Here is a 27,927-nt window from a genome sequence, read left to right as displayed (position 1 = left end):
TGATGGGAGTTGTCGTCCCACAACAGCTGGGGGGCTGAACTTGTGCAGAGTGGAGAGTTTGTGATTTAGAGTTTTGGATGCTCTACAGACAATTTGCAGACTTAATGTTTGCAGAATTCTCCCTCAGGGTGACCTCTTTGCCCTGCCCCAAGCACCCCTCCTTGAGAGCCCGTCTCATTATCGGCAGTAGTTACTCATACACTATTTAAAATGCATCCATCCATGTGCTCCCATCTTGTTGCATTTCCTTTTCTGTGCTGTTCTGCCTCCCTGGTTTTTCAGGCGTCTTTTGTGTTGTGTTTTGCCTGAGCCCGAGCGGGTGTCCCGAGAGCAAGTCTCCAGGAGGAGCTGGAGTGGGCTGCTTTCCCCGACTTGCGTTCTCAGCCCTGTTGCCATTTTTGTTCCGTGCCTTTCTGTGCTCTGGGCGCTGTTGCGGTCCAAATGATTCCTAACGCTTTCCCCAGCTTGAAGGGTAGCGTGGCTAATGCCGCCCCAGCCCTCGGACACTCGTCAATCGTTCAAGGTGTGAAGAAGTGGGGCAGTGGCCTCTACCTACCTACCTGTCACGTGCATTTTTCTTTCTTTCTTTTTTTGTTTTGTTACCCAGGAAATCAGAGTTGGGTGGCATATTGATTGGGTGGAGTCAGAAGTAGGTTGGCTGCCAAAGGTCTCCTGCCCTGTATGAAAGGAGTGTTTCCTGCAGATCACTTGAATTCCCTTCAGTGGCCACAGCTACTGCTTGCACCACTCTTGAAAGTTGGGAAGCTGCCGTATACGGAGTCAGACCCTTGGCCCATCTAGCTCTGTGTTGTCTACACTGACTGGCAGCAGCTTCTCCCAGGTTTCCGGCAGGAGTCTCTCTCCCAGCCCTGCCTGCAGGTGCTGCCGACTAATGAACCTGGGACCTCCTGTGCATGCAAAGCAGATACCGACCACTAAGCTGTGGCCCCATTACCGACTCAGAGCTCCTTCTGTAGAGAAGGGAGGTGAGGACCGTCGCCTGGGTCCTCCTCCTTCTGCCCTGACCCTGGGGCTGGGTTGGGGTGGCCTTGGTGGGCAGACTTCCCACTTGTTCTCCTGAGAGAGGCTCGCCAGCTCTTCCTCCTGGGGGCCCTCTAGGAGAGCAGTGCCAGCCTCACCACAGCCCTGAATGTCCCGAGAGGTGGGAGTCCTCTCCTTGGCCACCCAAGCAGCCCCGAAGTTGACAGCTGCCCCGAGCTGGACAGTGTCTGGGAATGCCAGCGGCTCTTCTTCCAGCTCTTCCTCAGCCTCCCGGCGAGCTCCGCAGAGACAGCGGCCTTTGTCTTTCGGAACCGTGCAGTCCGCCCTGCTGCCACAGCCCTCTCTGCTTTTTGCATGCCTGGTCCTTGCAGGGTGGAAGGGAGAAGTGTGGAGACATCCCAGCTCGCTCCTTCAGCTGCTGAGTCAACAGTGTGAAACGAAGCGGAAGGTGAAGCGAGTTCGAGGCAGGCCTCAAACGGGGCTCCCGAAAGCCTGAGCCATCGCTGGTGGAGTTGGGAACGGCCTTTTACGAGCCATGTAAAAGGGAGGAGGATGACTGGCTCCCCTGAGACTGGAGGGCAGGCACGGGTACAAGCTTGAGCCCCCAAACCTCTCTTAGCAGCCGTCCATCTAGGGACGTTCAGTAGAAAGTGGCTGCTGTAGAAGACTCCCCTGCTTGCCGCTGGTCTCGGGATCCTGCAGGGTAGAGCCGGGTTACATAGGGAGTGGCCTTCTACTGAGTCAGACCCTTGGTCCACCGAGCTCAGTATTGTCTACCCAGACTGGCAGCAGCTTCTGCAAGGCTGCAGGCAGGAGTCTCTCTCCCAGCCCTATCTCGTTGGAGATGCTGCCAGGGAAGGAACTTGGAGCCTAGTTGCTCTTCCCAGAGCGGCTCCATCCCCTGAGAAGGGGAGTCTCTTCCAGTGCTGCTCACACTCCTAGTCTCCCATTCATATGCAAACCAGGGCAGCCCCTGCTTAGCCAAGGGGGCCGTCCCCGCCTGCTGCCACGAGACCAGCTCACCTCGGGCTGTGATGGCCGGGGTCCCGTGCAGGGCTGCAGCACTGCCGCCTCCGCCTAGGAATCTAGGCTGAGGAATATACAGGAATATGCAGCCACCCGTCAGACTCTTGCTCCACCTAGCTCAGGGCTGGCAGCAGGGGTCTTTCCCAGCCCGGCCTGACGGCGCCGGGGCTTGAACTGGAGCCTTCTGTGTACAGAGCAGACGCTCCTCCTCTGAGCAGCAGCCCCGTCTCCAGATCTGACTCGGTCGCTGCCTTGCCAGGCCACGGGCCCAGCGACACCAGCGAGTCTCTCCCAGCCTACCTGGAGATCAGGACACCAGAGCCCGGCTGGCTCAGGCCGTGGCCCACCCAGGCGCACTTGGGAAACCCGTAAGCAGGGGAGAGGGGGGGCCTGCCCCTCCCTCCTGGCTCCTTCCAGCTGCTGCTCAGGGCCCCTCTGCTCCCAGTGGGATGGGGGTTCAGCTTCCAACAGTGCTCTCCTCCACGAATCTATCTAATCTGCAGTGGGGAAAGGCTTGACTAACAAGCAGACGGTTGCCAGTTCAAATCCCCACCGATACTATATTGGGCAGCAGCGATGTAGGAAGGTGCTGAAAGGCATCATCTCATCCTGCGTGGGAGGGGGCAATGGGCAACCCCTCCTGTATTCTACCAAAGACAACCTCGGGGCTCTGGGGGCGCCAGGCGTCGAAATGGACTCGATGGCACACTTGACCTTTGCGTCTTTAAAAACTGCCTGGCTTGGTGGCCGTTGCTGCGCGAGGTACATGCGAACCTGGGACGCTCTGCGTGCAAAGCAGATGCTTTACCACCAAAGCTCCGGTTGGAACTTGCCTTCCAAAGGCCTCCTCACCTGTCATACCAGCTCTTCCAGCCGGGCGGGGGGCACAGGGGCCCACACGGCCGGCCTGCAGGAGGTCTCCACACGTTGGCCGCGTGGAAGTGAACAGAGCAGTCCTCTCCAAAGCCCGGCTGGAAGAGATGCTTCAAAGCCTTCCTCCTTTGCTGTGTTGGGCGGAAAAGCTGGGCCAGTGCAGTGAATGGGCCTCTTTCTTTGTGGACGACAGGAACGTGCATTGTCTCCCGTGGCGTGCAGGCACTTCTCCTCTCCCTCCCAGGAGGAGCTCGTCTTCTGTTGGCGGTTCTCCAAGCCTTGAGAATGCACAATGCCAGCGGGCGACATCTTCGAGCCCTGGAAGGTGTGTTGCGTGGGCTGGGAGAAGTGGGGGAGAGAGGGGTGCCTGGCCCCGGGCGGCCCCCAGAGAGCCAAACTCTGCCCAAGGCTTCTCCTTCGCAGCCAGAGCTCCAGTCCTCTCCAGGGTCCTGCCTGCACCAAGCCAGTCGGTTGCCTGGCCTCTTTCAGGCTCCCTGAAGAGCAGCTCGGCTCTGTTGTCTTTGGCTGGATTTAGTGCATTGTGGGGGAGAGACCCACTCACGGGGCCTTCTGAGACCCCTCTGTGCTCGCTGACGATTCTGGCGCCTGTGGAGACCAGATCAGGGTTCAGAAGGGAGCCCCTGTCAGGAGCAGCTGGCACGCCACCCCTGTCAAGAGGCACTCCAGTGCGGGTCCTCTTCTCCCTCTCGCACACCACAATAGAGCGTGTGGCACCCAGCAAAATCCAGAGCAGCGCGGGGGGGTGGGGGAATTCAGGACGGGCAAAAGGAAAGATTTCTTCACCCAACACAGCACTGATTTCTGGAATGCCCTCTTGTTTCCAGAGACCTGGCTCCTGTCTCTCGACCGTTCTTCAACCACAAAACTTCTTCTCAAAGCCGTTTATGTAGACAAAGAGGTCGCTGTGAGCTTCCGACTGCTTCCTCCTCCCAGCCCAGGCCCGGTGAGGAAGAGAGCAGTGCCGGCATGGGCGAGGGGAGGCTGTGGAAGTGGCCCTGGCTCTGGGGCCCAGCTCTCTCTGCCATGGGTCCCGGGTTCGGTTCCTGGCACCTCCAGACTAAGGGGTCTTGGCTAGCAGGTGATGGGAAGTCCTCTGCTTGGAGAGCAGCGGCCAGTCAGAGTAGACAGTGCTCTGCTCGAGCTACCAGTGGCCTGACTCGGTATGAGCCAGCTTCCTTCAAGTGTCTGTGGCTGCGGTGGGATCTGAACCTGAAACCCTGAGTCACAAGGCCAGGTACCCGGCCCGCGTTGACTCTGTGGCTTGAAGGATGATCTGACAAGGCTGGACTCCAGCACCTTTTTATTGGGCGTGGCTTGGGGGGAGGTCTGGGGGTGGGGTGCTCTGTGCCTCCAGGTGCCGTGATTTTCTTCTGCAATTGCTGGCACTTGTGCCCAAGGCGAGGCCTCATGCTTCAGCTCCTCCAAGATGCTCAGCATCGGCTGCAGTATTCACAAAGCTATAGCTGGCACATCTATCGTGGTATTCCTTTTGTGATGGATGCGGGGTGGTGGTGGTGGTGGTGGGGTTTACTCTCTGCTTTCCTGGGATCTGCCCTCAGATTGCTCTGATTCCAATTTAGGAGCACACCACACCTTCGAGGTAGGCGGCCACCAGCTGAAGACGGATCTGGAGTCACTGACCAGACTCAGCAACCCTAGAACTGGCTGGCTGGGGGCTTACTGGCACTGTACAGCCAGAGTCCGTGCAACCCAGCTCTAGGCGACAACATATTGGTCTAAATGCAAAGCATCATTAGCAAAGCACACGGAGAAGGATTTTGCAGGAAACTTGCCAGAACCTTTTAAAACCAGACTGAAGCCATTTCTAATTCTGTGGAATTCGTTAAGAATATAGCAGTTGCACAAAGAATGAGAAATTGGGGGAGTGAGGTTAAAGAGAGGTATGCAGGAGTTCAAAAAGAAATGGCACAAACGTGAACATCAGGATAGTTTTACCTGTGTTCAGCAAGTAGTAAGTCCCTGGCTGAGAGAGCATCAGTCACTGCAGCATCTCCCTTTCTGGACACCAGTAGGAGGTGGTGAGGTGGTCCCTGGTGACCCATGGCTGGGGTCTTGGCCCCTGTTTTACTGAAGAGGGGGAAGGCTCTTCCACTCTTGCAGAGCTACTAGAGAGCTCTGGGATCCCATGAGAAGAGCCCACCTACTTCTGACGGGATGCATGACTTGGCCATTCCGCTTTCCCCTCCAAACTCACTTTTCTTCCTCCTTAAGGGGTCATGATCTGGCATGGCTAGAAGTGGGTCTGGTTTGAGCTGGTTACCTGTTGTGAGGGAAGGGTTAGGACTCTGCCTTGATGGCTCCGTGCTTTCAGTCACAATGGCAAAAGCCGGGAAGGTCCCCCATTCTGAGCTCTCCTTGGGCAGGCTTTAGCCAAGATGGAAATCTGCATTTCCCCCCACCTCTGGATTCCAGTTCCTGTGGCATTGCAGCAGTGGGAGAGGGCTGGCTTCGGGCGTCCCAGAATCAGCTGGTTAGCTATTGTGGATAAATGACATTCCCTGAACTCAACTCCATGTTTTCAGTTCTGCAGCTAAGCAGAAGTTGGCAGCAACAGCAGGCTTGCAAGTTGACTTTGCTGGCGTCCCAGTGGGTCCTGCAGTCATTGATCGGCTACTCCCAGGAGATAGGGGGGCCTCCGCCTGGCCCCTTCAGTGTAAACACCACCAGTCCTCAACTGGGCCAGTAGCTTGGCTCTGGGGAGCGGAATAGTTTCCTCTTAGGAAAACCACCGGGGTTGACATTCAGCGTTTCCACTCTGGCAGGGTTTCTAGGAGTTGCACTTTCCTCGAGGGCATTGGTTCTCGTTCTTATTTGTTTCCTCCTAGCAATGAATGATATGGCTTTGTTTGGCACGGGGAACCCCCGGTCTCCTGCATTTAAGAGGCTTCGGTTGGCTCTGAAGGGCGTTGGAAGCAAATTGGCGCCATCCCAAATGGCTGCTCCACAGCCTCATTTGGTATCTTCAAGCCGATGAGCTACTTGGTTGGTTTCTTTGTCTTGGGTGAAGCCAAAGAGAGGGCTGGGGTGGTTGATGGCTCGGTATCATATGAAAAGACAGTGTTTCCCCCCTCTGTCTTCTCTTTCAGTCTGCATTAGGGCTGGGGTACAGCATCACCTTCCTCACTCCATCTCTGCTTGCGGAGGCTTTTGTGAAGAGTGGCTTCTGTGCTCCCAGCTAGTTCATTGGGGAAGCTTCCAGGATAGCGGGGTGTGTTCCGGGTCAGGGTCTGGACACCACTTCTGTGCTGTGTTGGAACGGCAGGATAAGAGACATGGTGGAGAAAGCGCCACCTGGAAGCAGCAGCAGTGTGATGGAAATTAATGTATAGCCTGGCACAAGCAGCCAGGTGGCATCTTCCTGGACTACCAACTGCATATATATCTAAATATACTCAAGTCTATATATTTGAGAGAACGTTGACTTTGCTATGAGCCCCCTCGCCCATTCAGATCATCCGGAGAGGTCCGTCTGCCCTTGCCACCGGCTCGTCTGGTGGCTACGCAGGGACGGGCCTTCTCTCTTGCCGCTCCGAGACTCTGGAATGCGCTCCCTGCTGAAAGAAGAGCCTCCCCATCTTTGGCAGCTTTAAAAAAAAAGTGTCTAAAGATGCAGTGATCCGACCAAGCTTTGTAACTAGAATTGTGGTTTTAAACTGTTTTAATGCTTTGATTTTTGTCTTAATTTGTGGCGTGGTAAAGCACCCAGAGATGTGAATCCAGGGTGGTACACAGATACAGTAAATGTAGAGGTTTGTATGACTGGTCCCCCCCCCAATGCTGTCAACCAACCCCGCTGCAAATCTGCAGGGAGGAGGTTCTAGCTTGGCTTCCCCCCACACGTGCTTCTGTTCTGTGCACAGGAAGTTTGGGAAGGTGAGGCATAACTGGCCTCCCCCCACCGAGGGAGCAGCGGCCAGCCCCTCGGTCCCCAGAGCCCATTCCCTTCCCACTTGTATTGACTGGCTTGGGTGGCAGATCAGGATAAGAAGCCTTTGAAAGAAGAGGTGCACGTTTTCATGGCGCAGGAAACAGGAGAGAATACTTCTGGGTTCCCGTTAGGAGTGAAGTTAGAATTTCCCGTTTAATTGTTATCAAATTATAAAATCTTTTGCATGTTGAAAGCCTTTACTGCAGTTTCTTTGAAACCTGAATTATTTGCTCCTGTTAATAGGAGGCTTCTGTGTGTGGTGGTGGTGGTGTTGTTGTTGTTGTTGTTGTTTTTATATTAGTCCAGTCCTTTCCTCAGTTGAGCGAATTCAAAACAAATTTCCTCTTGCTGAATGAAGAACACTAATGACACAGCCTGATTCTATTAATGATCTTGGCCTCGTTTTCTGGAATATGGATGCTCTGCACTCTGGCAAAGCATTGGGACATTGGTAACAGAATCGCATGTGCTGTTGCATCAGAGCAGCGGCAAGTAGCCCTTGCACCTCGCGTTTGTCCACATCTGTGTAGCTCTCGGATGCAGGTCTTGCGTCTCTGGCCCTGGTCAGCCCCAACACAGCATCCCTCCAGAGGCTGTGGCTGTTGTCTCTCATAAGAGTCTTCCTTAGATTCTGTGTCCTTTGGGGACTGGAGCCAGATTATATTGTTTTATTGATATCTGTGTAAAACCACTTTGGGAACTTGGGTTGGAAAGCAGTATATTGGTCATTTGGCTCTGAAATGATTCTAAAATGCATCCTTGAAAGAAACAAACTGAAATCTTGTGAATAGAAAATTCTGGTATCCAGACATGTCTTAGCCGAAGGTGCATTGTGCCACCTTTAGCTCCAAATCGCTGTTTATGACCAGCTGGGCCCCCCAAATGTAGGAGGAGCAAGCCGTAGTGATGGGCAAGACTATGTGGCCACGCAGAGGGCAATTGCACAGGCGTGGCAGCCTTCAAAATAGCCACCACGCCAGAGGGGGAAGGCCTGAACGGGCCAAAGAGCCAGCCAAATGAGCCGGTTTGGGCTGCAAGGGAGGCCAGTGGGGGGAGAGGGAACTTCCGTGGACCCCCCCGCTGCCTCCAACAACTCCCCCAAAGGGGGTAAGTGTAAAAAAATAAAAGGTCCGCGAGCCACAAAACAGTCAGGGGGGTATTCGGTCCGGGGTCGGACTGCATAGGGGATGGTTCGGTTCGAACCCAAACCGTCGAACTGAACAGGTTCAATGTCAAGCCTGTTTGCACTTCCCTAGTCTTCAGCGGCTCAGGTTGGAGTGTCTCCCTGAAGGGCCCTCCCTTGTCATGTGTGGCGTGGAAGTGTGTTGGGGTGTGTGGTGGCGTCATCATGTCAGGTGCAAAACAACCTCCCTAAACACGGCACAACTGGAAGCATGCCTTTTCAGCAGCTCATAGCAGTCATAATGAGGGCCAGATCAGATACCCAGCCGTGTGTTGAGATTTCCTGACTTTTTAAAGCTTTAAGAAGAGAAGGAGGATAGCGAGAACAGATTCAAGGCGGGCACCAAGCCTCACAAGACTTGGAGGTACCAAGCCCTTGCAAAAGCCAGCTACATACCTGTGTGATCTGATATATCCAGTACACCGAAGACATTGGCTCTGCTGGGTGTGCTGCCCTCTGCAATACTAGAGGGTCGGCTTAGGAGAGCTCCCTATTCAGAGAGACTGTCTTTGTGGAAATGGAGATATTGAGACAGTTGGCCATGGGGTTTTCTTTTACCGCCTTGGGGTTTTCTTTTAACGAAGGGTGGTATAGAAATGTAAAAATAAATAAATAAAATAAATAAATAAAATGGGCTCTGTATCGTTCCTTCTGTTGTGAGCTGTGTTCCAAATTGCTCCTCAGTCTTGGATAATTTGGATGGAATTTATGTCAACTTATTTCTTTTGGATAAATACACCGATGACTTGCACATGGCAGCTAAGTTTTGTATGACTGCGATTAAGACCTGCACATAGTGTATCAGAAAGGGTCAATTTTAATCAGTTTTTTCTTCCCCCCTTTTTAATTTTGTTTTATCCTATACTATTTTATCTCAATTCTTATGTAATAGATTCCACATGAGTATATACATATATACATTTGCATTGATATTTACCTTTTAAGTTTCCTTTTATTTGACCTGGATTTTATATTTGATCAAGGATCACAATAAAACTTAACTGAACCTGACTTTTTTTTAAGCTTTAAAAAGAAAAGACGAATAGTGAAAACGAATTCTTGTGGGGAAACTAGCACAATAAAATGGTGCATTCAAACAATGGAAATGAATGGGCAGACCATAGAGTTCTGGGAGGCGGAGATCCCAGAGAGCTGCCTAGCCATTAAAATTGGTGCTAACTAAAGTGACTACAAGAGAAATCGATCCTAGGCAGGCGGTTATGAAGAGAGGCTGATTGACAGAGAGGATAGCAAACCAAAGGGGAGAGTTTGCTAAGGTGGGAGGGAATAGGCAAAATGTGAAGACGCACTGCAGCTGTGGCTTTGCGAGACCAGAAGTGCTCCACCTGCAGTGGCAGAGGAGAGACAGAAGGGAAGACCCGAGGAGGTGAAGCAGGGCAGGGGTAGAACATTATTAGGGGAGCATTATTAGGGAGAATCTTGTGAGACAGGCAACTTGGAGAAGTAAGAGAAATCGTGGCAGTTGGTTTACTTACCTTGCTAATGAAGTTTGCCTTCAAACTTCTTCAGGAAATCGGCCAGATATACGACCATAATAGACGATGACTGTGTTGTCGACACTTTGCTACAAAGTTCCAATTCAGATGGGCAGAGGTAGTTTTGGAGCCTGAAGCTAAAGGCCTTGGGAGGCCCCCAACCCCAGCCACCCACCCAGTATTTTTATCACATTTTTAACGTGGCCACACTGCCTGGGACAGACTAAAAAAACCCCAGGGGTTGTGGAGGCCCTGGACTTCGGCCCGGAAGTCCAGGGGTAAGAGCGCCTCTGCGGGGAGTGAGTAACTTGGGCAGGGAGCAGTGTTCCCCTTTAACAGGGATTCCCAGATGTTGTTGACTACAACTCCCATAAGCCCCAAGCAAAGGCCATTGCAGCTGGGGATCCTGGGAATTGCAGTCAACACCACCTGGGAATCCCTGTTAGAGGGAACCCTGGCAGGGAGCTCTTGCTATCCCTTGGAGTCCTCCTTGGGGTAAAGTGAGCTCTTTAGGGTCAGTGGCCAGAGATCTGTGCAACCAAGAAGCTTTGGGGGAGCACCTCCACAGAAGGTCCACTCGCTGGGCTTTGCAGTGGGGTGGCTGGCTGTTGGGCCGGAGAGATGCAACGCCGTGCCTTCTGGGAGCAAGCCTACCAATCTTCTCTCCGGGTGCAAGCTAGTAGATGGCTCAAAATGCCTGCTCTGGGCTGGGGCTCTTATACTGTTCCAAACGGCTTGGAAATGGCACAAGAATTGAGTCGGTTCCAGCTCTGTTCCATTCAAGAGGGCAAAGATGGGAGCAGGTCATGCCCATGAAAGTCCTTTCGAGGCTGGCTTGGTTGAGCCGGTCTGGTGGTTGTACAGAGGTGGGAAGAAAGGAAGCCAGTTCCTCTTCAAGTTTCCCCAATCCGTTGCTTGCCCTAGTACTATTATTACAATTGTGGAAATCCAAAAGGTCTACTTTCGAGGGAAATGCTGATGATGGGTGAGACTGGTCAGGATCTTGGCCCACTTCTGGCCATTCTTAAGAGCTGCAGGCTTCCCTCACGAATCCAGTCAATGGAGGGCGGGGCGGGGGTGGGTCGCATTATTTAAAGGGCATGGCAATCATTAAGAGCGAGGGAGAGCGTGCTTTGGCTGGGGAGCGTCCCCTGAATCAGCATTCATTTTAGAAAGGGGGTTTTAGCGCATGCAAACCATATTTGGGTGCTGCTGATTCTTAGCTTTGCCCGGGTCCCCTCAGGTCCTTGAAGGTCCTCAAAGACCTTTTCAGCCAATTATTAGCAGGTGATGGAGAAGAGGCCCAGCCTGTTCTCGTTTGGGTCTCTGGTATCCTCAGTCTGGCCCCTGGTTCCACCTAGGAGCCACTCGGGTGGCTGGGGCTGAAGAGGAGGTCGGTCTTGACCCCCTTGCTCTCTGGAGGGAATGCCTGGATCTTTCCAGTGACACGTGCGAGTTCCATTCCGGCCAGGATGTCAGCCAACAAGTCTTTGTAATGATTCGATTAGTCCTTTGATTGTATCCCCAGTAAAGCAAGTCATAGATCCAGCTGTAAGTTGAATCCCACTATTGCTCTCATTTTGGCAAAGAGTATCTCCGGTGTTGGCCGCAACAGAGATTCCCAGAGGTTGTTGACTACAACTCCCATCATCCCCAGCCTGGGGCCATCGCAGTGGGAGCGATGGGAGCTGTAGTCAACAATCTCTGGGAATCCCTGTTGCGGGGAACATTGACTGTTGCCCAAACTTCCGGAGCCCGCTGAGTCCACCCCACGTGGAGGAATGTCCCCACATAGCCTCGTGTTCTCTTGCGCTCTGACCCTCCATTTCTGAGAGGGAGGGGGAGAGGCCGGACCCTGGATCTCCCCCCACCCACCCCTGCTGCGCACGCAAAACATCCACTAATGGTTGTCACGGTGTGTGTCATTTCAGGTGCTCTCACAGTTGGCCTTGTGCGACAGTGTCAAACGATCCATGGACGTGACAGGACCTGCATCCCCCCACAGCTGCCTCCCGAGTGGGTCACCACCCTCTTCTTCATCATCATGGGCATCATTTCATTGACGGTCACGTGTGGCTTGCTAGTGGCTTCCCACTGGCGAAGAGAAGCAACCAAATATGCGCGCTGGATAGCGTTCACTGGAAGTAAGTGCGCCTTCCGGCACCAGAGCGGGTCACTCGGCAGGCCACGCCAGGGGAGTCCTCGTGGCTCCCCAGGTCTGCCACAGAGCACCGGTGCCTGCCTGTTTCTGGACATCGCGGTCGTCCTCGAGCCCAGGGGGGCCCGCGGTGCAGAGGAAACGTCCATCTCCTGAGTCAGGCCAAGGGCCCCTCTGGCTCTGACTGGCAGCCTGGACTCTCCCGGGTCCCCAGCAGGGCTCTTTCCCGGCCCTTCCTGGAGATGCCAGGTGCACGTATGGCATCGGTTCGACAGCCAGAGCAGTGTCTTCCCATCTGTGTCTGGGTGCTGGATAAAGCCTTCAGTGCCTTGAGCCCTAGGTACCTTACGGAGCGCCTGCTCCCCACTGAATCGACCCACCTGACTAGGTCAGCAGCTGGGAGGGCTCTGCTGGTGGGGCACCTGCTGAAGCACATCCATCAAGCCCATGGGACAGGGCCTTCTCAGGGGCTGCCCCCGGGCTGTGGAACGTGCTCTTGGATGAGATGCATATGGCTCCCTTCTCCTCAGTCTTTTGGAGGAGAATGAAGACAGCCCTTTCTGCCCAGGCTCTTGGCCAACGGGTAGCCTCCTGCTTTCATAGGAACCCGGGAAGCTGCCTTGTACCGAGTCAGACCCTAAGTCTGTCTGGCTCAGGATTGTCCACACTGACTGGCAGCGGCTCTCCAAGGTTTCAGGCTGGAGTCTTTTCCAGCTCTACCTGCAGGGATTGAACCCAGCACCTGCTGCATGCAAAGATTATGCTCTGAGCTACAGCCTCATCCCCAGCTGAGGCTAAACTTCTCCTTGGGGGTTGAAGCCTTTAGCAGATGTAAACCATCACTATGGCTTTAGAGCTGACTATTGGGGTTGAGACAGCCTTGGTCGGCCTGATGGATGACCTCTACTGGGGAATCGACGGAGGGAGTGTGACTGCTGGTTCTTTTGGATCTTTTGGCGGCATTCAGTACCGTTGGCCATGGTATCCTTTTGGATCGCCTGGGGGAGCTGGGGATAGGGGGCACTGCTTTGCAGTGCTTCTGCTCCTATCTCTTGGGTAGATTCCAGATCATGGAGCTTGGTGATGGTTGCTCCTCAAAACATGAGCTGCTATATGGTGTCCCTCAGGGCTTCATTCTGTCACCAATTTTTTAAAAATCTGCATGAAACTATTGGGTGAGGTTTGGTGCAGAGTGTTATAAGTATGCTGATGACACCCAAATCTATTTATCCTTGTCATTGTCATCAGGAAATGGCATTCATTCCCTAAATGCCTGCCTACAGGCAGTGATGGGCTGGATGAAGGATAGCAAATTGAAACTGAATCCAAGCAAGATAGAGGTGCTCGTTGTAGGGGCTCAGCATTTTTTGGGATGGGTTAGATCTCCCTGTCCTGGATGGGATTACACTCCCTTGGAAGGAACAGGTATACATCTTGGGAGTACTCTTGGACCCAGGTCTCACCCTGGTATCTCAGATGGAGCCTATGGCCAGGAGCGCCTTCCATCAGCTTCGGCTGATTCAACAGCTGTGCCCATTCCTTGAAGAGGATGACCTCAAAACAGTGGTGCATCAGCAGGTAACCTCCCGGCTTGACTATTGCAATGCGCTCTACGTGGGGCTGCCTTTGTACGTAGTCTGGAAACTTCAGTTAGTCTAAAACATGGCAGCCAGATTGGTCTCTGGGTATCCCGGAGAGACCATATTATGCCTGTACATAAACAGTTGCCCTGGCTGCCGATACGTTGCTGGGCAAAATACAAAGTGCTGATTATTACCGTTAAAGCCCTCAACAGCCTAGGCCCCGGGTTACCTTAGAGAGCGCCTCCTTCTGTATGATCTCCACCACACACTAAGGTCACCTGAGGAGATCCGTCTCCAGTTACCAACGGTACGTCTGGTGGCAACTCGGAACCGGCCCTTCTCTGTCGCAGCTCCTCGGCTGTGGAATGGGCTCCCGGCAGAAATCCGTAGCTTGGGTTCATTGCTGGCCTTCGAGAGAGCCCTTAGAACCTGGCCTTTCAGGGTCTTTGCATTTAAAAATGCTTTTAATTGTTTAATGGTTTTAAACTGTATATTTGGTTTTGTATTGGTTTTAAACGATCGGCTCGCAGGCTTTGTTTTGTCCCAGAGCCTTTTGGATGGAGCCCTATGAAAAGGTAACAAATAATTAACCCCCCATGAAATGCCGGTCCCTTTGCAGGGCCGTTCACACTCATGGGTTCCCTCTTGGAGAGAAACGGAGTCGGTTTTTGTCAGAGTGGCGTGTTGCTCTCCATGCATGCAACACGCTCTCCCAGGTTGCAGGCAGGAGCCTCCTTCCCCAGCCCTGCCCGGAGATGCTGCTGCCAGGGAGGGAACTGGGACCCTTCGGCTGTAGAGCCAGCAGGGGTGACGGAAGTGCACCAGTGTGGCCCCTGTGACTAATCTGGCTTTTTCTCCCCTTCCAGTGATCCTGTTCTGCATGGCTGCCCTCATCTTCCCCATAGGATTTTACATCAATGAAGTGGGAGGCCAGCCGTACAAACTGCCCAACAACACGGTGGTGGGCTCGTCTTACGTACTGTTCGTTTTATCCATTTTCTTTACAATAGTCGGACTGCTGTTTGCTGGCAAAGTATGCTTACCCGGCTGACGAAGGCCTAGGTGCTGCTTCACTCGGTCATGAAGGAGAGGAGGGCGTCTGGCGCATTCTCGGGAGGATGCCCACGTCGTCGTCGGGCTATCACAGTCTTGCCGTCGTGAGGAGGGAGGCGCCCGTGTGTCCTCACTACGCACTTTGTTGTCTGTCTGGAGGAAACAAAACGGAGACCCTTGCCCGTCACCCAAACCAGACAGCCTCGACTCATCTCCTGAGCATCTGGATGTGGTCAGGTGTGCCCCGTGAGACAGGAAGTAGTGGCGCAAAGAGGTCTTTGCTGCCCTGGACACGATGTCGCCCCGTCACTGTACTGTACCCCTTTTAAATGTCTGACAGTTTTGAAAGTCTCTCGAAGTATTTATGAACTTGGGTCAACCCAAGGCTTGCCAGCCAGCGGGGCCGGAAGTGGGGCTGGCCTCACTCTGCGTAGGGGATTCGCATCTTCCTTCTGTGACAGGCAAGCGCGTCTGCCACCACAATCCGGATCGATCTCGCGCACCCTAAAGCCAATAGATCCAAAGCGGTTCCCTGGCATCTCGGGCGCCTGCTGCCAGCACTCCCTGTGAGCCAGGAACGCCAAGGGATGGCTAGGAATTCGTCCTTATATTTATATAAATATATATATATATATTTTGCTGATGCAGTATACATAATGTGTATACATATATATGTATATATATACATACACCCCCCCCACACTCTCTTATACATACAGTTCCTGGAAGAGAACTCTCAAACGCTTTGCTGGCAAAACACTGTGGTGTGCAAAACTAGAACTTGATAGTTTAAAAAAAAAAAAAGCCATTTCTCTGAAGGCTGCAGAGCTGGGAAGTCTTCAGTTTACCTCATTCTTTGTAGCAGCCCTTGGTTTAACCGGTTTTTTGTAATAGGTACAAACAAGCCCCCTGCCTTTCTAGGTGCAATGTTAAGTTAAGCTAAGGTTGTGTTTTGTTTTTGTTTTGTTCTTTGTATGGTAATTTATTTGTATATTGGGGGTTAGAAGGCACAATCATGCCATGCCTTTAAAGGTTAGGTCCCTGTGAGGGGAAATCACACTACTTAAAACTAGGAGCAACTGTTACATTCTGGTGGAGGGGGGCGGTCCTCTTTCTCCCTCCCCAGCACCTTTCTTGGCTTGGCTTGACCTGTTACGTTGGTGTCGGCACAGAGAATCTGCCCCGGATCCCTCCAGCTGCCTCTGTTGTGTGGTTGAGCAATCCAGACATACAGCCGAGGGCAGGTTCCTGTTCCACTCTCAAGTATTATGTTCAGCCCCAAAAGGGAGTGAATTCGAAACCCCCTCGTGTCCCCATGCCCTGCCGTGTCCTGTCTCCGCTTGAATGGAGGGCTCCCGGCATGGCCTCCCCACTCACCTTCACTTGGAGCCTGGCACTGCTGACCCCCTCGGTTACAAAGCGGGCTCCAGGTTTCTGTGGATCCAGCCTCCAGTGGGCTCACAGAGCGGAAATGGCGCCCTGTGACAAAGGGGAAGATGTGGGCATCAGCCTTTTGCCAGCGTCGGCTGCGTAGTGCGGTTCATCCGTCCATGTTGACGTCCTTGGTTCATAGAATCTACCGGAGTCTTTTCAGGTTGGACTACAACTCCCATCATCCCCAGCCATCTTACTGCTGTTGGGATGATGGTAATTGTGGACCAGCAAGAGCCAGAGAGTGTCAGCTTGGGCACCCCGAAATACTAGGCCCATTGTCAGTGGTTCGTTTCAACAGCTCGAGTCATCGGTGGGCCCTGCCATTGTATGGGCAGTTCCAAGGGTCACAGAATCAGGCATCTTACTGCTTTTTCACTGACTGTAGCCATAGGCACATTTTCAAGTTGATATTGTATACGTGTGGGCTCCAGGAATTGAAATCGACTTGACGGCACACTTTGCCTTTACCTCTGCTGACAAGAGAACAGCTACTATAAGGCCGTAGTTGGACAGAATGCTTAAATATTATGGACGGTGTCTAAAACAAGCAGAATACGTCTGAAATGGCATCGGAAATTGTGTCGCAATTCTGATTCCATTACTGATGTATTTTGCACATTTCAGATACGATCATGTTTGAGGGTTTTGTAAAATGATGGCCTTATAGTAGATGTTCTCTTGCCAGTGGGTATATATGACATCTTCAGAATTTGCTTATGGCTGCGCTCACTGAAGAAATTGCGTTGTGTTTTATTCGGTTGCCCTTGGCATTCCTCTCCTGGCTTAGATGCCAGGCAGCGCCAACCGCTGGCACCAGGCCTGATCAGTGCAGACTTCCAGCTGCCGAGTGGGCGAGGCAGGCACGAAGTTTTATCCTTCTTTTCGGGTTATGTTGGGGGGTTGGACTCGTATTGAACATCAGCTGCCGGTCCCTTACGGCAGGAGTTGCATTGAAACTAAATGGAAATGGTTTAACTGCGATGTACTCTCAGCAGAAGCCATGGGGCTGCCCTTTACCCAACTGCTGTGCAGATCTTACCTGTGTGTTGGGCCTAACGTTGGTTGCCAGACTGGTGGCAGCTGATGTTATCAGTGCAATGGGACAAAAGGAGTCACTTCTGGCTCAGAGGTATATTCTCTAAGGGATATCATTAGTGTATTCCCTTGTTGCCAGACTTTCTCTGTGGTAGAAGAAGGTGGGACACTTTGGAATGGCAAACGACAGGGACATGTTAGGAAGGTGCCTTGTGCCCAGTCAGACCCTTGGTCCATCTAGCTCTGTACTGACAACTCTGACTGGCAGCAGCAGCAGCTCTCTGAGACTTCAGGCAGGAGTCTCTCCCAGCCCCGAAGATGCTGGCAGGGAGTGAGCCTGGGACCTCTGCTGTACAAAGCAAATGCTCTGCTACTGATCGATGGCTCTGTCTGAGGTTCTCTTCCTGGCAGCATCTCCAGGGAGGCTAGGAAAGACCTGCTGAAAGCTTGGAGAGCTGCTGCCAGTCGGTGTAAGCAGTTCTGAGCTAGCTGGGCCAAGGGTCTGACTCAGTAGAAGGGAGCTTCCTGTGTTCTCCCTGTGACATCCAAATCATGTTAACTTTCCCATCACATGATGATGCACCAAATTGTCAAGCTGGTGGATGACTGTGATTCTTGAGTACTTAAGGGTGTAGGTTTGTTTGGGTTTTTTTGGAAAATCAGTCTGTCAACTCCACAGTTAGGAAGAGTTCTCATGGAAGAGCTTGTGAACATGTATTCTGGTTGCTTTCTGAAAGTACACTTCAGTCAGGACTTGCTGGCTTCTAGACTTGAACGGTTTCTAAATTTGTTTTGCGTTGGGTTGGAAAACCATCTCTGACCCGGGAATTCCTTCCGGAACTCTTAAAGAGATCTTGCGGTTGGGGAGGTTAATTAGGCTTCCCATGGAATTGTTGTTCTGAGGATTGGTACTGAACCTGGAGGAGTCACCTAGGAATTTTCATCATCTCCCGATACAATGGCGCTTTCTCCAAAGGATTTACTGTAAACAGTTCCATGGAAGAACCTGGAGGTGGTACTCTCTCCTGGAGCCATTCTTGCTGGTCTGCTACTTGACTGACTTCTTCCTAGGGTGCCAATATTCTTCTGCCTCTGCTCCTGGGTCTTTAATAACCACCTGCCATGCCTTAGTCCAACAGGTGACACACTTTTCCTGCTATGGAGAGAGAACAAGTGGCGAAAGTAGCCCTCCAGTAGTTCCACACATAGCCGAGTCAGGCACGTAACCACTTGGTCAATGACTGTAGCTATAAGCTCATGTTCAAGTTTATATTTTATATCTCTCTATTGGCAAGAGAACATCTGTGAACATCTGTAATTTGGTCTGCAAAACCTTTAAATATTAGAGTGTCTGAAATGTGCAAAATATCAGTGAAGGAATCGGAAACAATTTCCACAGTTCTGGTTCCATTATGGATGTGTTCTGTACATTTCAGAAACCTGCTGTAAGATTTAAGGGTTTTGGAAAACATGGCCTTATTATAGGCAATGTTTTCTTGCCAGCTGGTGAATCTCGAATACCAGCTTGAAAAATTGCTTATGGCTACAGTCACTGGGGAAAGTGGTAACGTGCCTGATTCTGTTACCCTTGGACATGCCCCCTTGTTTGATTTCTGCATCTCAAGCTGCTGTTAAAGATAGAGGAGCAGAACCTGTTTGGGGGAGTGGAAGATGACACCACCACCCCGTCCTCTTCCTCCCAACATCATTGACTGTCTTGCCATAGTTAATGTCATATCCTCTCTACAGTAGCGTGGCTAACTCTATGGCCTTTGTTCATACTTACTGCAGGTGCTGTTCTGAGAGTAGGAAGCAGAGCACCAGAATTATAACTGCCGAGGAGGAGGAGGAGGAGGGGAGCAGCACAGTGAAATGGCATCTGAGCTGCCGTCTCCCCTTCCTCTCCCCCCCGCCGTCTCCCCCACTTTATAACTCGTCCCAAGCCTTGTGCTTCACTGGCACCTCCATACACAGATGGTGTTCCTATTCCGCAGTTCCTCTCTTTCTCAATTAGAAGTTCATCCTGCCCCACATCAAGCTGTGATGCAGGCACAGTGGAGGCTTATGTGAGCAGCCCCTCTGGTGCTCTGCTTCAGGTCCGTGCTCTTCTTCCCCAGCCCTTGGATGGGGAAAGACTGGCGTAAAGAGCATTTCTTCCACGGCTTAAACCCCCTCTTCCCAGGTCACTTATGGCAGGGCTGCCCGACTTCAGCCCTTCAGCCTTGTTGGACTCCTATTCCCATCACCCCTGACTATGGTCCGCTGTGGCTGTGGATGATGGGAGCTGTAGTCCAAAACCAGATGGAGGGCTGAGTTGGGCAGCCCTGACTCATGGCTGCAACGGCATTCCTAAAACTCCTTCAGATCAAATATAACCACTGTGGGGCCTCCCTAAAGTTCCAGGGATGCTCCCTTGAGTGCTGTTCCTGCAATGGCACCCAGAAAGGCTTTATGAATGGGTCTGCTTGTGAAAGAAGGGCAGAGATCGTGAGCCAACCCACAGACGTTTCTTAGGGGTAGATTAGAGGATAAGGATTTCAACACGTTAGACATGGGCTGACTTGGAGGGGTGGTCCTGAGTTCTACATTTATGACATGGGCAGTCTTCCAAAGATGAGTAATCTAGTGGCTGTATTAGTGTTGAGCAGTGTGAACGGGGAGCCAGTAAGTCAAAGGAGTTGCAGTGGTGGGGGGCATGTTTCAGGCTCTGATGGCCCCCAAATGCATATTAAGATGGAGAGGAGCACCTAGGAAGCCACAAAGGAGGGCGGAATAGAGGACACATGAACTGCACACAAAGTACAGAGGTACCTTTCCACACGACGCATCATCCACTTGTGGAATTCTCTGCCACAAGATGTGGTGACAGCCAACGACCTGGGTGGCTTTAAGAGGGGTTTGGATGACTTCATGGAGGAGAGGTCCATCAATGGCTACTAGTCAGAGGGCTGTGGGCCACCTCCAGCCTCAAAGGCAGGATGCCTCTGAGTACCAGTTGCAGGGGAGTCACAGCAGGAGGGAGGGCATCCCCCTTTCAGGTCCTGCCTCTAGGCTCTCAGCGGCATCTGGTGGGCCACTGTGTGAAGCAGGAGGCTGGCCTAGATGGGCTGATCCAGGAGGCTGTTATGTTCTTATGCAAGAACATGGTCAGAACTCCCTACCTTTTGACTCCATTGAGGGTGAGGATATACAGTATTGTCACTTTTTTCTGCCGAAAGTGATAACATGTTAACTTTCCTTGTTAACAGCCCCTCACCATTCAGTCAAACTTACACAATCCTTGTTCAGTGTGTTGTCATTCTCAGGATGTGGTCAAATATAAACCTGTTCAATTGAAAGAGTTTATTCACCCACAAAAGTTTCCTTCCTCCTCCTTCCCCCCCAATTTTTTTTTACCCTGCAATGATATTTTCCTGTCATCACTTAAAATTATGTTGGAAAAATTTGACGAACTTCTGTGTCATACTATGACTGCAACACATATCCTGTCTTGAATGGGAGTTTGACCAATCTAGAGGCATTTGCCAAAAATAAAAAAGCTGCAACCAGAACAATACATAAATATTTGTGGTTTTCAGTCTGTATCATTTCAAATTGCTTTTGTGGGATGGAGGGTTTAAATCTGTAACTATAAAGTTAGGGGTGGAAGGAGAGAAGGCCAACAGTTGCTTATATTACAGTCACAAAAAATGCAGTATTAATTTATAGCAGACCATATCTTGTAAACTGTATATAAAACACAGTTCTATGGTGCAATTATCTGTCAGCCTCCTGTCTGTTACTTTTTAAATGCGTGCATGCATTTCTCTTTGTACCTAAGAGCATCAAAGGAAAATCTGCAGAAGAATCTCACTTCTGTTGCACAAGGGTTTTCTTAGGCATGCCTCTTCACGGGCTTTTAAATGCTCGTCCTTAATCCAGTGAGGTCTGTGTCACTCTTTGCCAGGGAAATCCACAGGGCGGAGTGGGCTTTCCCATACAAGCCTTCTAAAACTGCCAGCTTTATTTTCAGGGGAGCTCAGTGGTATTAGTCTAGACTCTTCAGCTCAGCTGCTATTTCATTCATGCCCCAATTATTTGATGTCGGAGGAGGACGGTGCCTGTCGTCTTCCTCATCAAACCTCCACGTTCTCGTGACTGGAGGCCTTTCCCGCCATCCTTCAGACAGGCTTACAGTACACTGTGTGTTTGTCTCTGTGACCATTCGGTTGCACCCAGCAGTTTTTTCCGTTGAAGTCTTTGCAAGGTGATTTTTCTCTGGAAACCAGCCCGGCCTTTCCTGTGGCCTACCAGGTCTGTCTTGGTGGCCTCGCCAGCCACGGCCGCCTTCTGGGGAGGATGGAGGGGAGAATCTTGAGCCTCATCCTGCAAATTAACGTCACTTGGAGTTTTATGCCCTGTGTGTAAAACACGCAGCAGGGCTGCACAACGTCTGCTCTCCCTCGGTTGCTGGACTACACATCCCATTATCCCTGACCGGGGTGGAGCCGCTGGTGCTAGCCTCAGTGCCCCCCCCCCACGGCCACATGGGAGAATGGAAGTCCCTGCCCCACGGCCTGCTCTTACTGGGCAGGTGGCATCATCCTGCTGCATCACGATGACAGGAGAGGAGGCCAGTGGGGGGTCCGGGGCCCATGGAGGCCAGCAGCAGGTGGGTGGGGGCCAGCGTCCCTATGCCACTGACCCCTGAATATTGGCCACCGTGGCCGGGGGTGATGGGTGCTGTAGTCCGGCGGCAGCAGCAGGAGGGTTGAAGTGGGGCAGGCCTGGTGTAAAGGGTTCGGGATGAGCTCGGTCTGCCTTGGGCTCCACGTTGTGTCAATCGGTCTGCAAGTGCGGCTGAAATCCATCCCCCCCCCCCCGCCCAGCCCCACTCAAAGTGTATTTTGATTGCGGTTTGCCCGGTTTAGACCAAACACGGCAACTTTGTAATGGCTGAAAAACGGAAGATGAAATGGCACTTTGAAATACGTTTCCCTGCCTCGGAATCGCCAGTTGTGTGCTCAGACACTTCTTTTGTGTGTCTCGGTTTGTTTGTTTTGCCCCCCCCCGCCTTCCTTTCTTCCACTACACCCCCTGCAACCTAAGCATTATTTTCTAATTGGTTATGGCATTCTCCCCCCCCCCCGCCCCATTAATTTCCAAACAAATTGTTAATACAAACTGTATAAAATGAACATAATTTTCTTCACTTGTATTTTTGTTATTGAGCAAGTTTATCAAAATAAATTGTCTACTTAAAAGAACTTAGACCAACTTGATTTTATTGATTGATTTTTTAAAATCTATCTGTGTGTGGTGTTTTTTGTTTCGGCATGGAGAGTGTTGGACCAGGACTGGAAAGACCTGCGTTCAAATCCCTGTATGACTGGGAGTATGTCTTTCTCCAGCTGCTGACTGGCTGGGGAAATCCCTTGGAGCAGGTGCTGAGTCCCACTCCTTCCACACAGTCATCTCGACAGGACGCCTGGGATTAAGGGGGAAAGTCTCCAAGGCCCCTTAGGATGCTGCCTGAATGGTCCAGCCGGCTCAGTATTGTCCACACTGACTGGCAGCAGCTCTCCAAGGGTCTGAGTCTCTCTCAGCTCTGCCTGGAGAGGCGGCCAGGGGTTGAACCCAGGACCCTCTGCACGTAAAGCAAATGCTCTCCTGCAGCCCCAGCCCCATTCTCCTTAGGCACTGGCCCTTTTGGCCTGCAGGTGAAAAGAGGGGGGTGACTTCCCCTTCTCCACACCCAAAAGATTTCATTGCACACACAATTGAGAATACTTGGGTGTAAAGAATGTGGGAACTTGAGGGAGCTGTTTGTCTTTGGTGGAGCTGGCTAAAGCTGCTGAATGTGTGTCTACACTGCAAGGTAAAGGTAAAGTGTGTCGTCGAGTCGGTTTTCTCTGGCAGGATACAGGAGGGGTTGACCATGGCCATCTCTTCCCGCGCAGTGTGAGATGATGATGCCTTTCAGCATCTTCCTAGGTCGTTGCTGCCCAGGGCTTTCTGCACGTAAAGCAGACGCTCTCCTGCAGCCCCAGCCCCATTCCAGTACCAGTGTGGATTCGAACTGGCAACCACCTGATTATTAGTCAAGCATTTTCCCGCTGCACCGTTAGGTGGCTATGTCTACTGCAAAAGAATATATTTTTATGCAATGGTGAGAAAAGAAATGCACAGATATGACACACAAATATGAGTATTTAAGCATGAGTAGAGGTCATGTCAGCTACCTCAGGGCGCAGCGGGGAAATGGCTTGACTAGCAAGCTAGAGGTGGCCGGTTCGAATCCCCACTGGTACCTCTATCGGGCAGCAGCGATATTGGAAGATGTTGAAAGGCATCATCTCAGACTGTGCGGGAGACGGCAATGGTCAACCCCTCCTGTATTCTACCAAGGAAAACCACAGGGCTCTCTGGGTGCCAGGAGTCGACACCGACTCGACAGCACACTTTTCCTGACATGCTCTCTAAAGGTAATGAGGAAAATGAGTTTAGAACTCAATATATACACAGCGTAGAGGTTCTCAAACCTTTGCCCCCGGATGTTGGACTACAGCCCCCATTATCCCCAGCCACAATGGTCTCGGTCTTTGTGGCTGGATGGTGGGTATTGAAGTCCTTCAACATTTGAGGACTCAAGCTTGAATAGAAAACGCTTCTCTAGACTTTGTAGCCATCCTTGGGTTTTCCAGTAGCTGGACTACAGCTCCCATCATCCCCTGCTGTGATATATGGCAGTATATATATATATATATATATATATATATATATATATATATATATATATACACATACACACACACACAATATATATATACATACACACACACACACAATTGATATATATATATACATTATTTATATATATATATATATATATATATATATATATATATATATATATATATATATATATATATATAAAAAATAAAAATTGCAGGGGATAATGAAAGTCGCCATCCAGCAACAGCTGTATGAACTGAGCCAAGAGACACCTTTTAAAAGTGCTGATTCTCTTATATTGAGCAGGGGGAGAGCAACTGGCCCTCTCCATCCCCAGCACAGCACCCCTCCAGTGGCTGTTGCTGCTGGTATCGGCCTTAGTGCTTCTTTTTAGATTGTGAGCCCTTTGGGGACAGGGGACCCATCTTATTTTTGTATTATTTACTTTTTCCCTTGTAAGCCGCTTTGAGAACTTGGGTTAAAGAGCGGTATATAACTATCCGTGGAGCCTCCGGGCTGGCCTCTCTTGCCCTCTACTTAGCAAGGTCTGGATTGTCGTCTTCATGCTACACTCGTTTTTTTAACACTTGGGTGCGCCTTTTAGGAGTTGGCTGCCTTTCCCCTGGGTGTGCACCAGAAGTCTACCGGAGACGGTCGCTTGGGAACCTGCTGAGTGACATTGGCGCGCTGCATCATGACGGTGGCCACTCAACAGCCACAGAAGCCTCCGAGGCGCCAAGGCGTGGGCACGGATCGGGGCACGGATCGGTCTCACTGGCCCGGCCACTTGTCGCTCCCCTGATCCTGCTGGTGGCGGCAGGGCCGGGGGGGGGGGCGGGACAGGACCCCCCCGCCTTTCCCGTGGCTCGGCTCTCTTCTCTTGCAGCTGCTCGCCCCTCCCCGGCTGAGAATGGTTGCTCCTGTTGCTGCGGGCAACGGAAACACACAGCCCCGGCCGGGAGTCTGCCTCGGCGAGGCCTGCAAGGCGCCACCTGGGCCCTGGTCGCTGCAGAGGACCCGGAGCATGGGGGAGTGCCGGTGAGTCCCGCCTCCCAGGCCCCGGCAGCCGAGCAGGGCAGAGGAGTTGGGCAGCGTGCAAAGGGCCGCCTGGCCTGGCGGTTGGTGGAGCAGGGCTGCAAGGCTCCAGGCCTCCTGCAGACGCCGGGCTCCTCCAGCGCTCCTCATCCCTGACGCTTGGCTGCTTGGGGCTTGGGGGACCCTGGTTGGGTTTGGGGTTTTATTTAACCTACTTGCGTTTGCATTTAGATCCCACTGTTCTTCCTCCCAAGGAGCCCAGAGGGGTGTCCATGGTTATCCTCACACAACAACCCTGTGAGGTAGGTTAGGCCGAGAGAAGAGACTGCCCCAGAGTTGCCCGGTGAGCTTCATGGCCGAACAGGGGTTTGGACTCGGGTCGTCCTAGTCCAGCACTCTAACTACTACACCACACTGTTTCAAGTTCTTACCCAGCCATGAAATGCACTGGGTGACCTCGGGCTGCCAGTCTTGCTCAGCTTTGCCTACCTTACAGGGTGGTTGTGAGAATAAAAGGGGTGTGTGGGGGTGGGTGTGTCATGCTGCTTGAGTTCCTTGAAAGAAAGGTGGGATTAAAATGTCATAAACATGAAATACAGTACAAAGTAGCAGTCATGTCCTGCAGAGTTAGCACAGCAAATGCACAGCTCTTCAAGAGAACGTTGGTTTTGTTTTCACAGGAAAATAAGAAGCCGCCTTCTACTGAGTCAGACCCTTGGCCCATCTAGCTCAGTATTGTCAACACTGATTGGCAGCAGCTCTCCTAGGTTTCAGGCAGGAGTCTCTCCCAGCCCTACCTGGAGATGCTACCTGGGACCTTCAGCCTGCAAAGCAGATGCTCTACAGCTGAGCTTTGAGTCCTTCACAGGCTTTGTGCAGTCCTGGAGCTGAGTTTAAATAGCAGAGATGTGTGGCGTACTAGTAAAGAGTATGCATGAGAGTGTGCAGAGTGCCATTCCTTAGTGGGGTTGTGAACTCTGAAATGAAGTTATCCCTAGAGGGCTTCTTGCCCCACCCCCACACTCATCTTTTTTGCAATATCAAGCCATTACTAGCCATTTTCACAATATCAAGCCATCCAGGACTGCCTTTGATGGATGCTGATTTCGGGCCAATCTTCGAAGGTTGGCAGCTCTGCTGCTTAGCACCTACAGCAGGCCCTACACATCTTGGGCTTGGGGGCTTCAGGACCCTGCACCTTTCTCGGCGCTGCTTTCTACCTCATTCTTGTACCTAACTGAGCTCATGGCGATACGTGCTGTACTCTGGTGATCCGTTCCTCGCCAGCGTAGGCATTCCTGGATTTTTCCAGTTTTAGCTACCGCAGTTTTTGTAGCTGTTGACAAATAAATCATTTAGGGATAAAACATGATCTTGGTACTTATTCATTAAAGCGGCTTAGTTGTGTGTCTTTAGGACGCAGTGATATATCGCAGTGTGTCGTCCTTTTAATTTCATGCACAACTTTAACCCAGAATAATTGCACAGCAAGGAAGTTTGCCACAGATGCAGACATTCAGCTGAAGGAAAATTGCATCTCCAGCAGTTAGAGGTATTGCTTTTATAGACTGTGCTCACCTTATTTGGAATTGGGTAACAGCAGAACGATATCCTGGCTTTGAGTTGGTAAACTCCTGCGTACCTTTCTGTAAAGATGTCCAGTGCCAAACTCCCAGTTACCTGCAGAGAAGTCTCTCTTGGTCAGCCAAATGTTGATATGAAAGCTTTGGGGAGATTGCGGCAGCCCAGGACTAGGGCTTTTCGGTGATGGCAGCTGAGTTGTGGGACTCTTCCCTTTTGAGACCCGGTACTCTTCCTTTGAGCGGTAACAACCTTCTAGTAAAAATGGTTTAGACAAGCCTTTGCCCGCTATTGAGCTGCTGTTATGTTGACTGTTCTGCATTTGCTTTTTGCTACTGTTGTTTTGTGAATTTTAAGTTGTGTGTTTATTTTTATTATGTTATGTTAAGCCAGTGCACACGATCCTAGATAGGGCAGGACAAAAGCACCCTACCCAGCTTCCGAGAGCTGCACACAATCCCAATTTTCAATTGTGTGCTTGTAGAAACCGGAGGAGGGAGGAGTGATCGTGTGTGAGCCTCAAGCTTGGCAGGATGGCACCCAGCGCTGGAATGGGATAGGAGGAAAAGCCATCCTGCCCATCTCCCGCCTCACATATGATCACTCTCCCTCCTCGAGTTTTTAAAAACCTAGCTTTTTACAAGCACACGATTGAAAACTGAGTGTGCTCAGCTCCTGAAGCTGGATAGCATGCTTGTCCTATTACTTTATCAAGGATCATGTGAACTGGATTAGATTAGGATTAGCTTGCAATTCTGCACTACTCTTTGGGTCGAGAAGTGGTACAAAAACATAACAAATAAAACAATAATAAAGAAGAATTGTCAGTTCTCAAAATAGCACACAGCTAGAAGCACAAAAAGAACTTTAAGTCCGTGGTCTTAAATGTAAGAGGCTTCCAGTGGAGGGACCTGCTCAGCCCTGTAGCAAAACACCAACTGCTCTCATATGAACAGCTTGAAAAAAATCTAGCTGCTCTCCCAAAGATGTCACAAACTTGAAATCAAAATGCAACTGTTGTTTTGTGAGAGCAATCTGAGAAGAGGCAGCAATATGGATCTTGTTTCAAAGCTGCTTCTCTCTCTTCCTCTTGAAAGAACAGGAGTTCAAACATGGTGCTAAAAAAGGGAAGGTGACACAATCATTGGACAGTGCACAGGACTCCAAAAAAGTGGGGTAAAAGTCTCCTTGCTGGTGGGCACGGCTAGTTACGGCAAGAATGTCCATGCCTGCTACAGCCTTCTCCCGTCACCACTGACAGCTTGGTCTTGACATCTGCTGAGGTTGCCAACAGTGAACCATCTTCTCACCCCTTTAGCTATGCAAACCACTTTGAGAACTTTTCTTTTTGCTTGAAAAGTGGTATATAAATATTCCACTATCTCTGCTAACTGAGCAAAGAGGTGCCTTTTAATTGGCTTCATGGATCCAGACCTACAGATAGAAACCCATGCCGGTTATATCCGTCACCTCTTCAACTGATGCAATGAACTGGATGACGTGCCATGTTGGCTATGAAAGTGCATATCAAATACGTTGCAGTGCAGCCCAGCCTAGGGTGTGTTGACTCAGAGAAGTAAGCCCCACTGTGTCAATGGGATTTACTCACCATTCAACGTGCATAGGGTTGCAGCCACCGCAGTCTTTGGGTGGTTCACTGCCAGGGAAGCATTAATGACTGGAAGGCAAAAGGGGAATGACTATATGTTAGCCATAGACCCATTACTGGATGCAGTGAACGTCTGGAAAGGAAGGAAAGGTGCAGCAAAGCGTCTGCATACCAA

The 27,927-nt window shown here is 51.2% G+C and overlaps 2 protein-coding genes across 9 annotated transcripts in view; both read left to right on the top strand.

Moving 5' to 3' along the window:
* Nucleotides 1–20,574, top strand: part of MOSMO (modulator of smoothened) — a 38,402-nt gene extending 17,828 nt beyond the window's left edge. The window contains exons 2-4 of one of the 2 annotated variants that reach the window (XR_008312034.1): nt 11,482–11,694; nt 14,158–18,995; nt 19,136–20,574. Coding sequence is in view for 1 of the 2 variants with exons in the window: in XM_053276672.1 (XP_053132647.1) it covers nt 11,482–11,694; nt 14,158–14,342 (398 nt within the window). In the remaining variant the exon portion in view is untranslated. Of the gene's footprint in view, nt 1–11,481; nt 11,695–14,157 lie in introns of both variants that reach the window. The other variant, XM_053276672.1, reaches the window with a different exon arrangement.
* Nucleotides 20,575–23,990: 3,416 nt separating this feature from the next.
* VWA3A (von Willebrand factor A domain containing 3A) overlaps nt 23,991–27,927 on the top strand; it is a 51,963-nt gene continuing 48,026 nt past the window's right edge. For 2 of the 7 annotated variants that reach the window (XM_053276724.1, XM_053276721.1), the window contains exon 1: nt 23,995–24,565. In XM_053276724.1, the coding sequence (XP_053132699.1) occupies nt 24,438–24,565 (128 nt within the window). In that variant the 5' untranslated portion in view covers nt 23,995–24,437. Of the gene's footprint in view, nt 24,566–27,927 lie in introns of all 7 variants that reach the window. The other 5 variants (XR_008312040.1, XM_053276727.1, XM_053276725.1 and 2 more) reach the window with 5 other exon arrangements.

Source organism: Hemicordylus capensis, chromosome 13, assembly GCF_027244095.1.
Source record: "Hemicordylus capensis ecotype Gifberg chromosome 13, rHemCap1.1.pri, whole genome shotgun sequence".
Classification (NCBI taxonomy): Eukaryota; Metazoa; Chordata; class Lepidosauria; order Squamata; family Cordylidae; genus Hemicordylus; species Hemicordylus capensis.
This window is presented reverse-complemented; position numbering and strand designations above follow the sequence as displayed.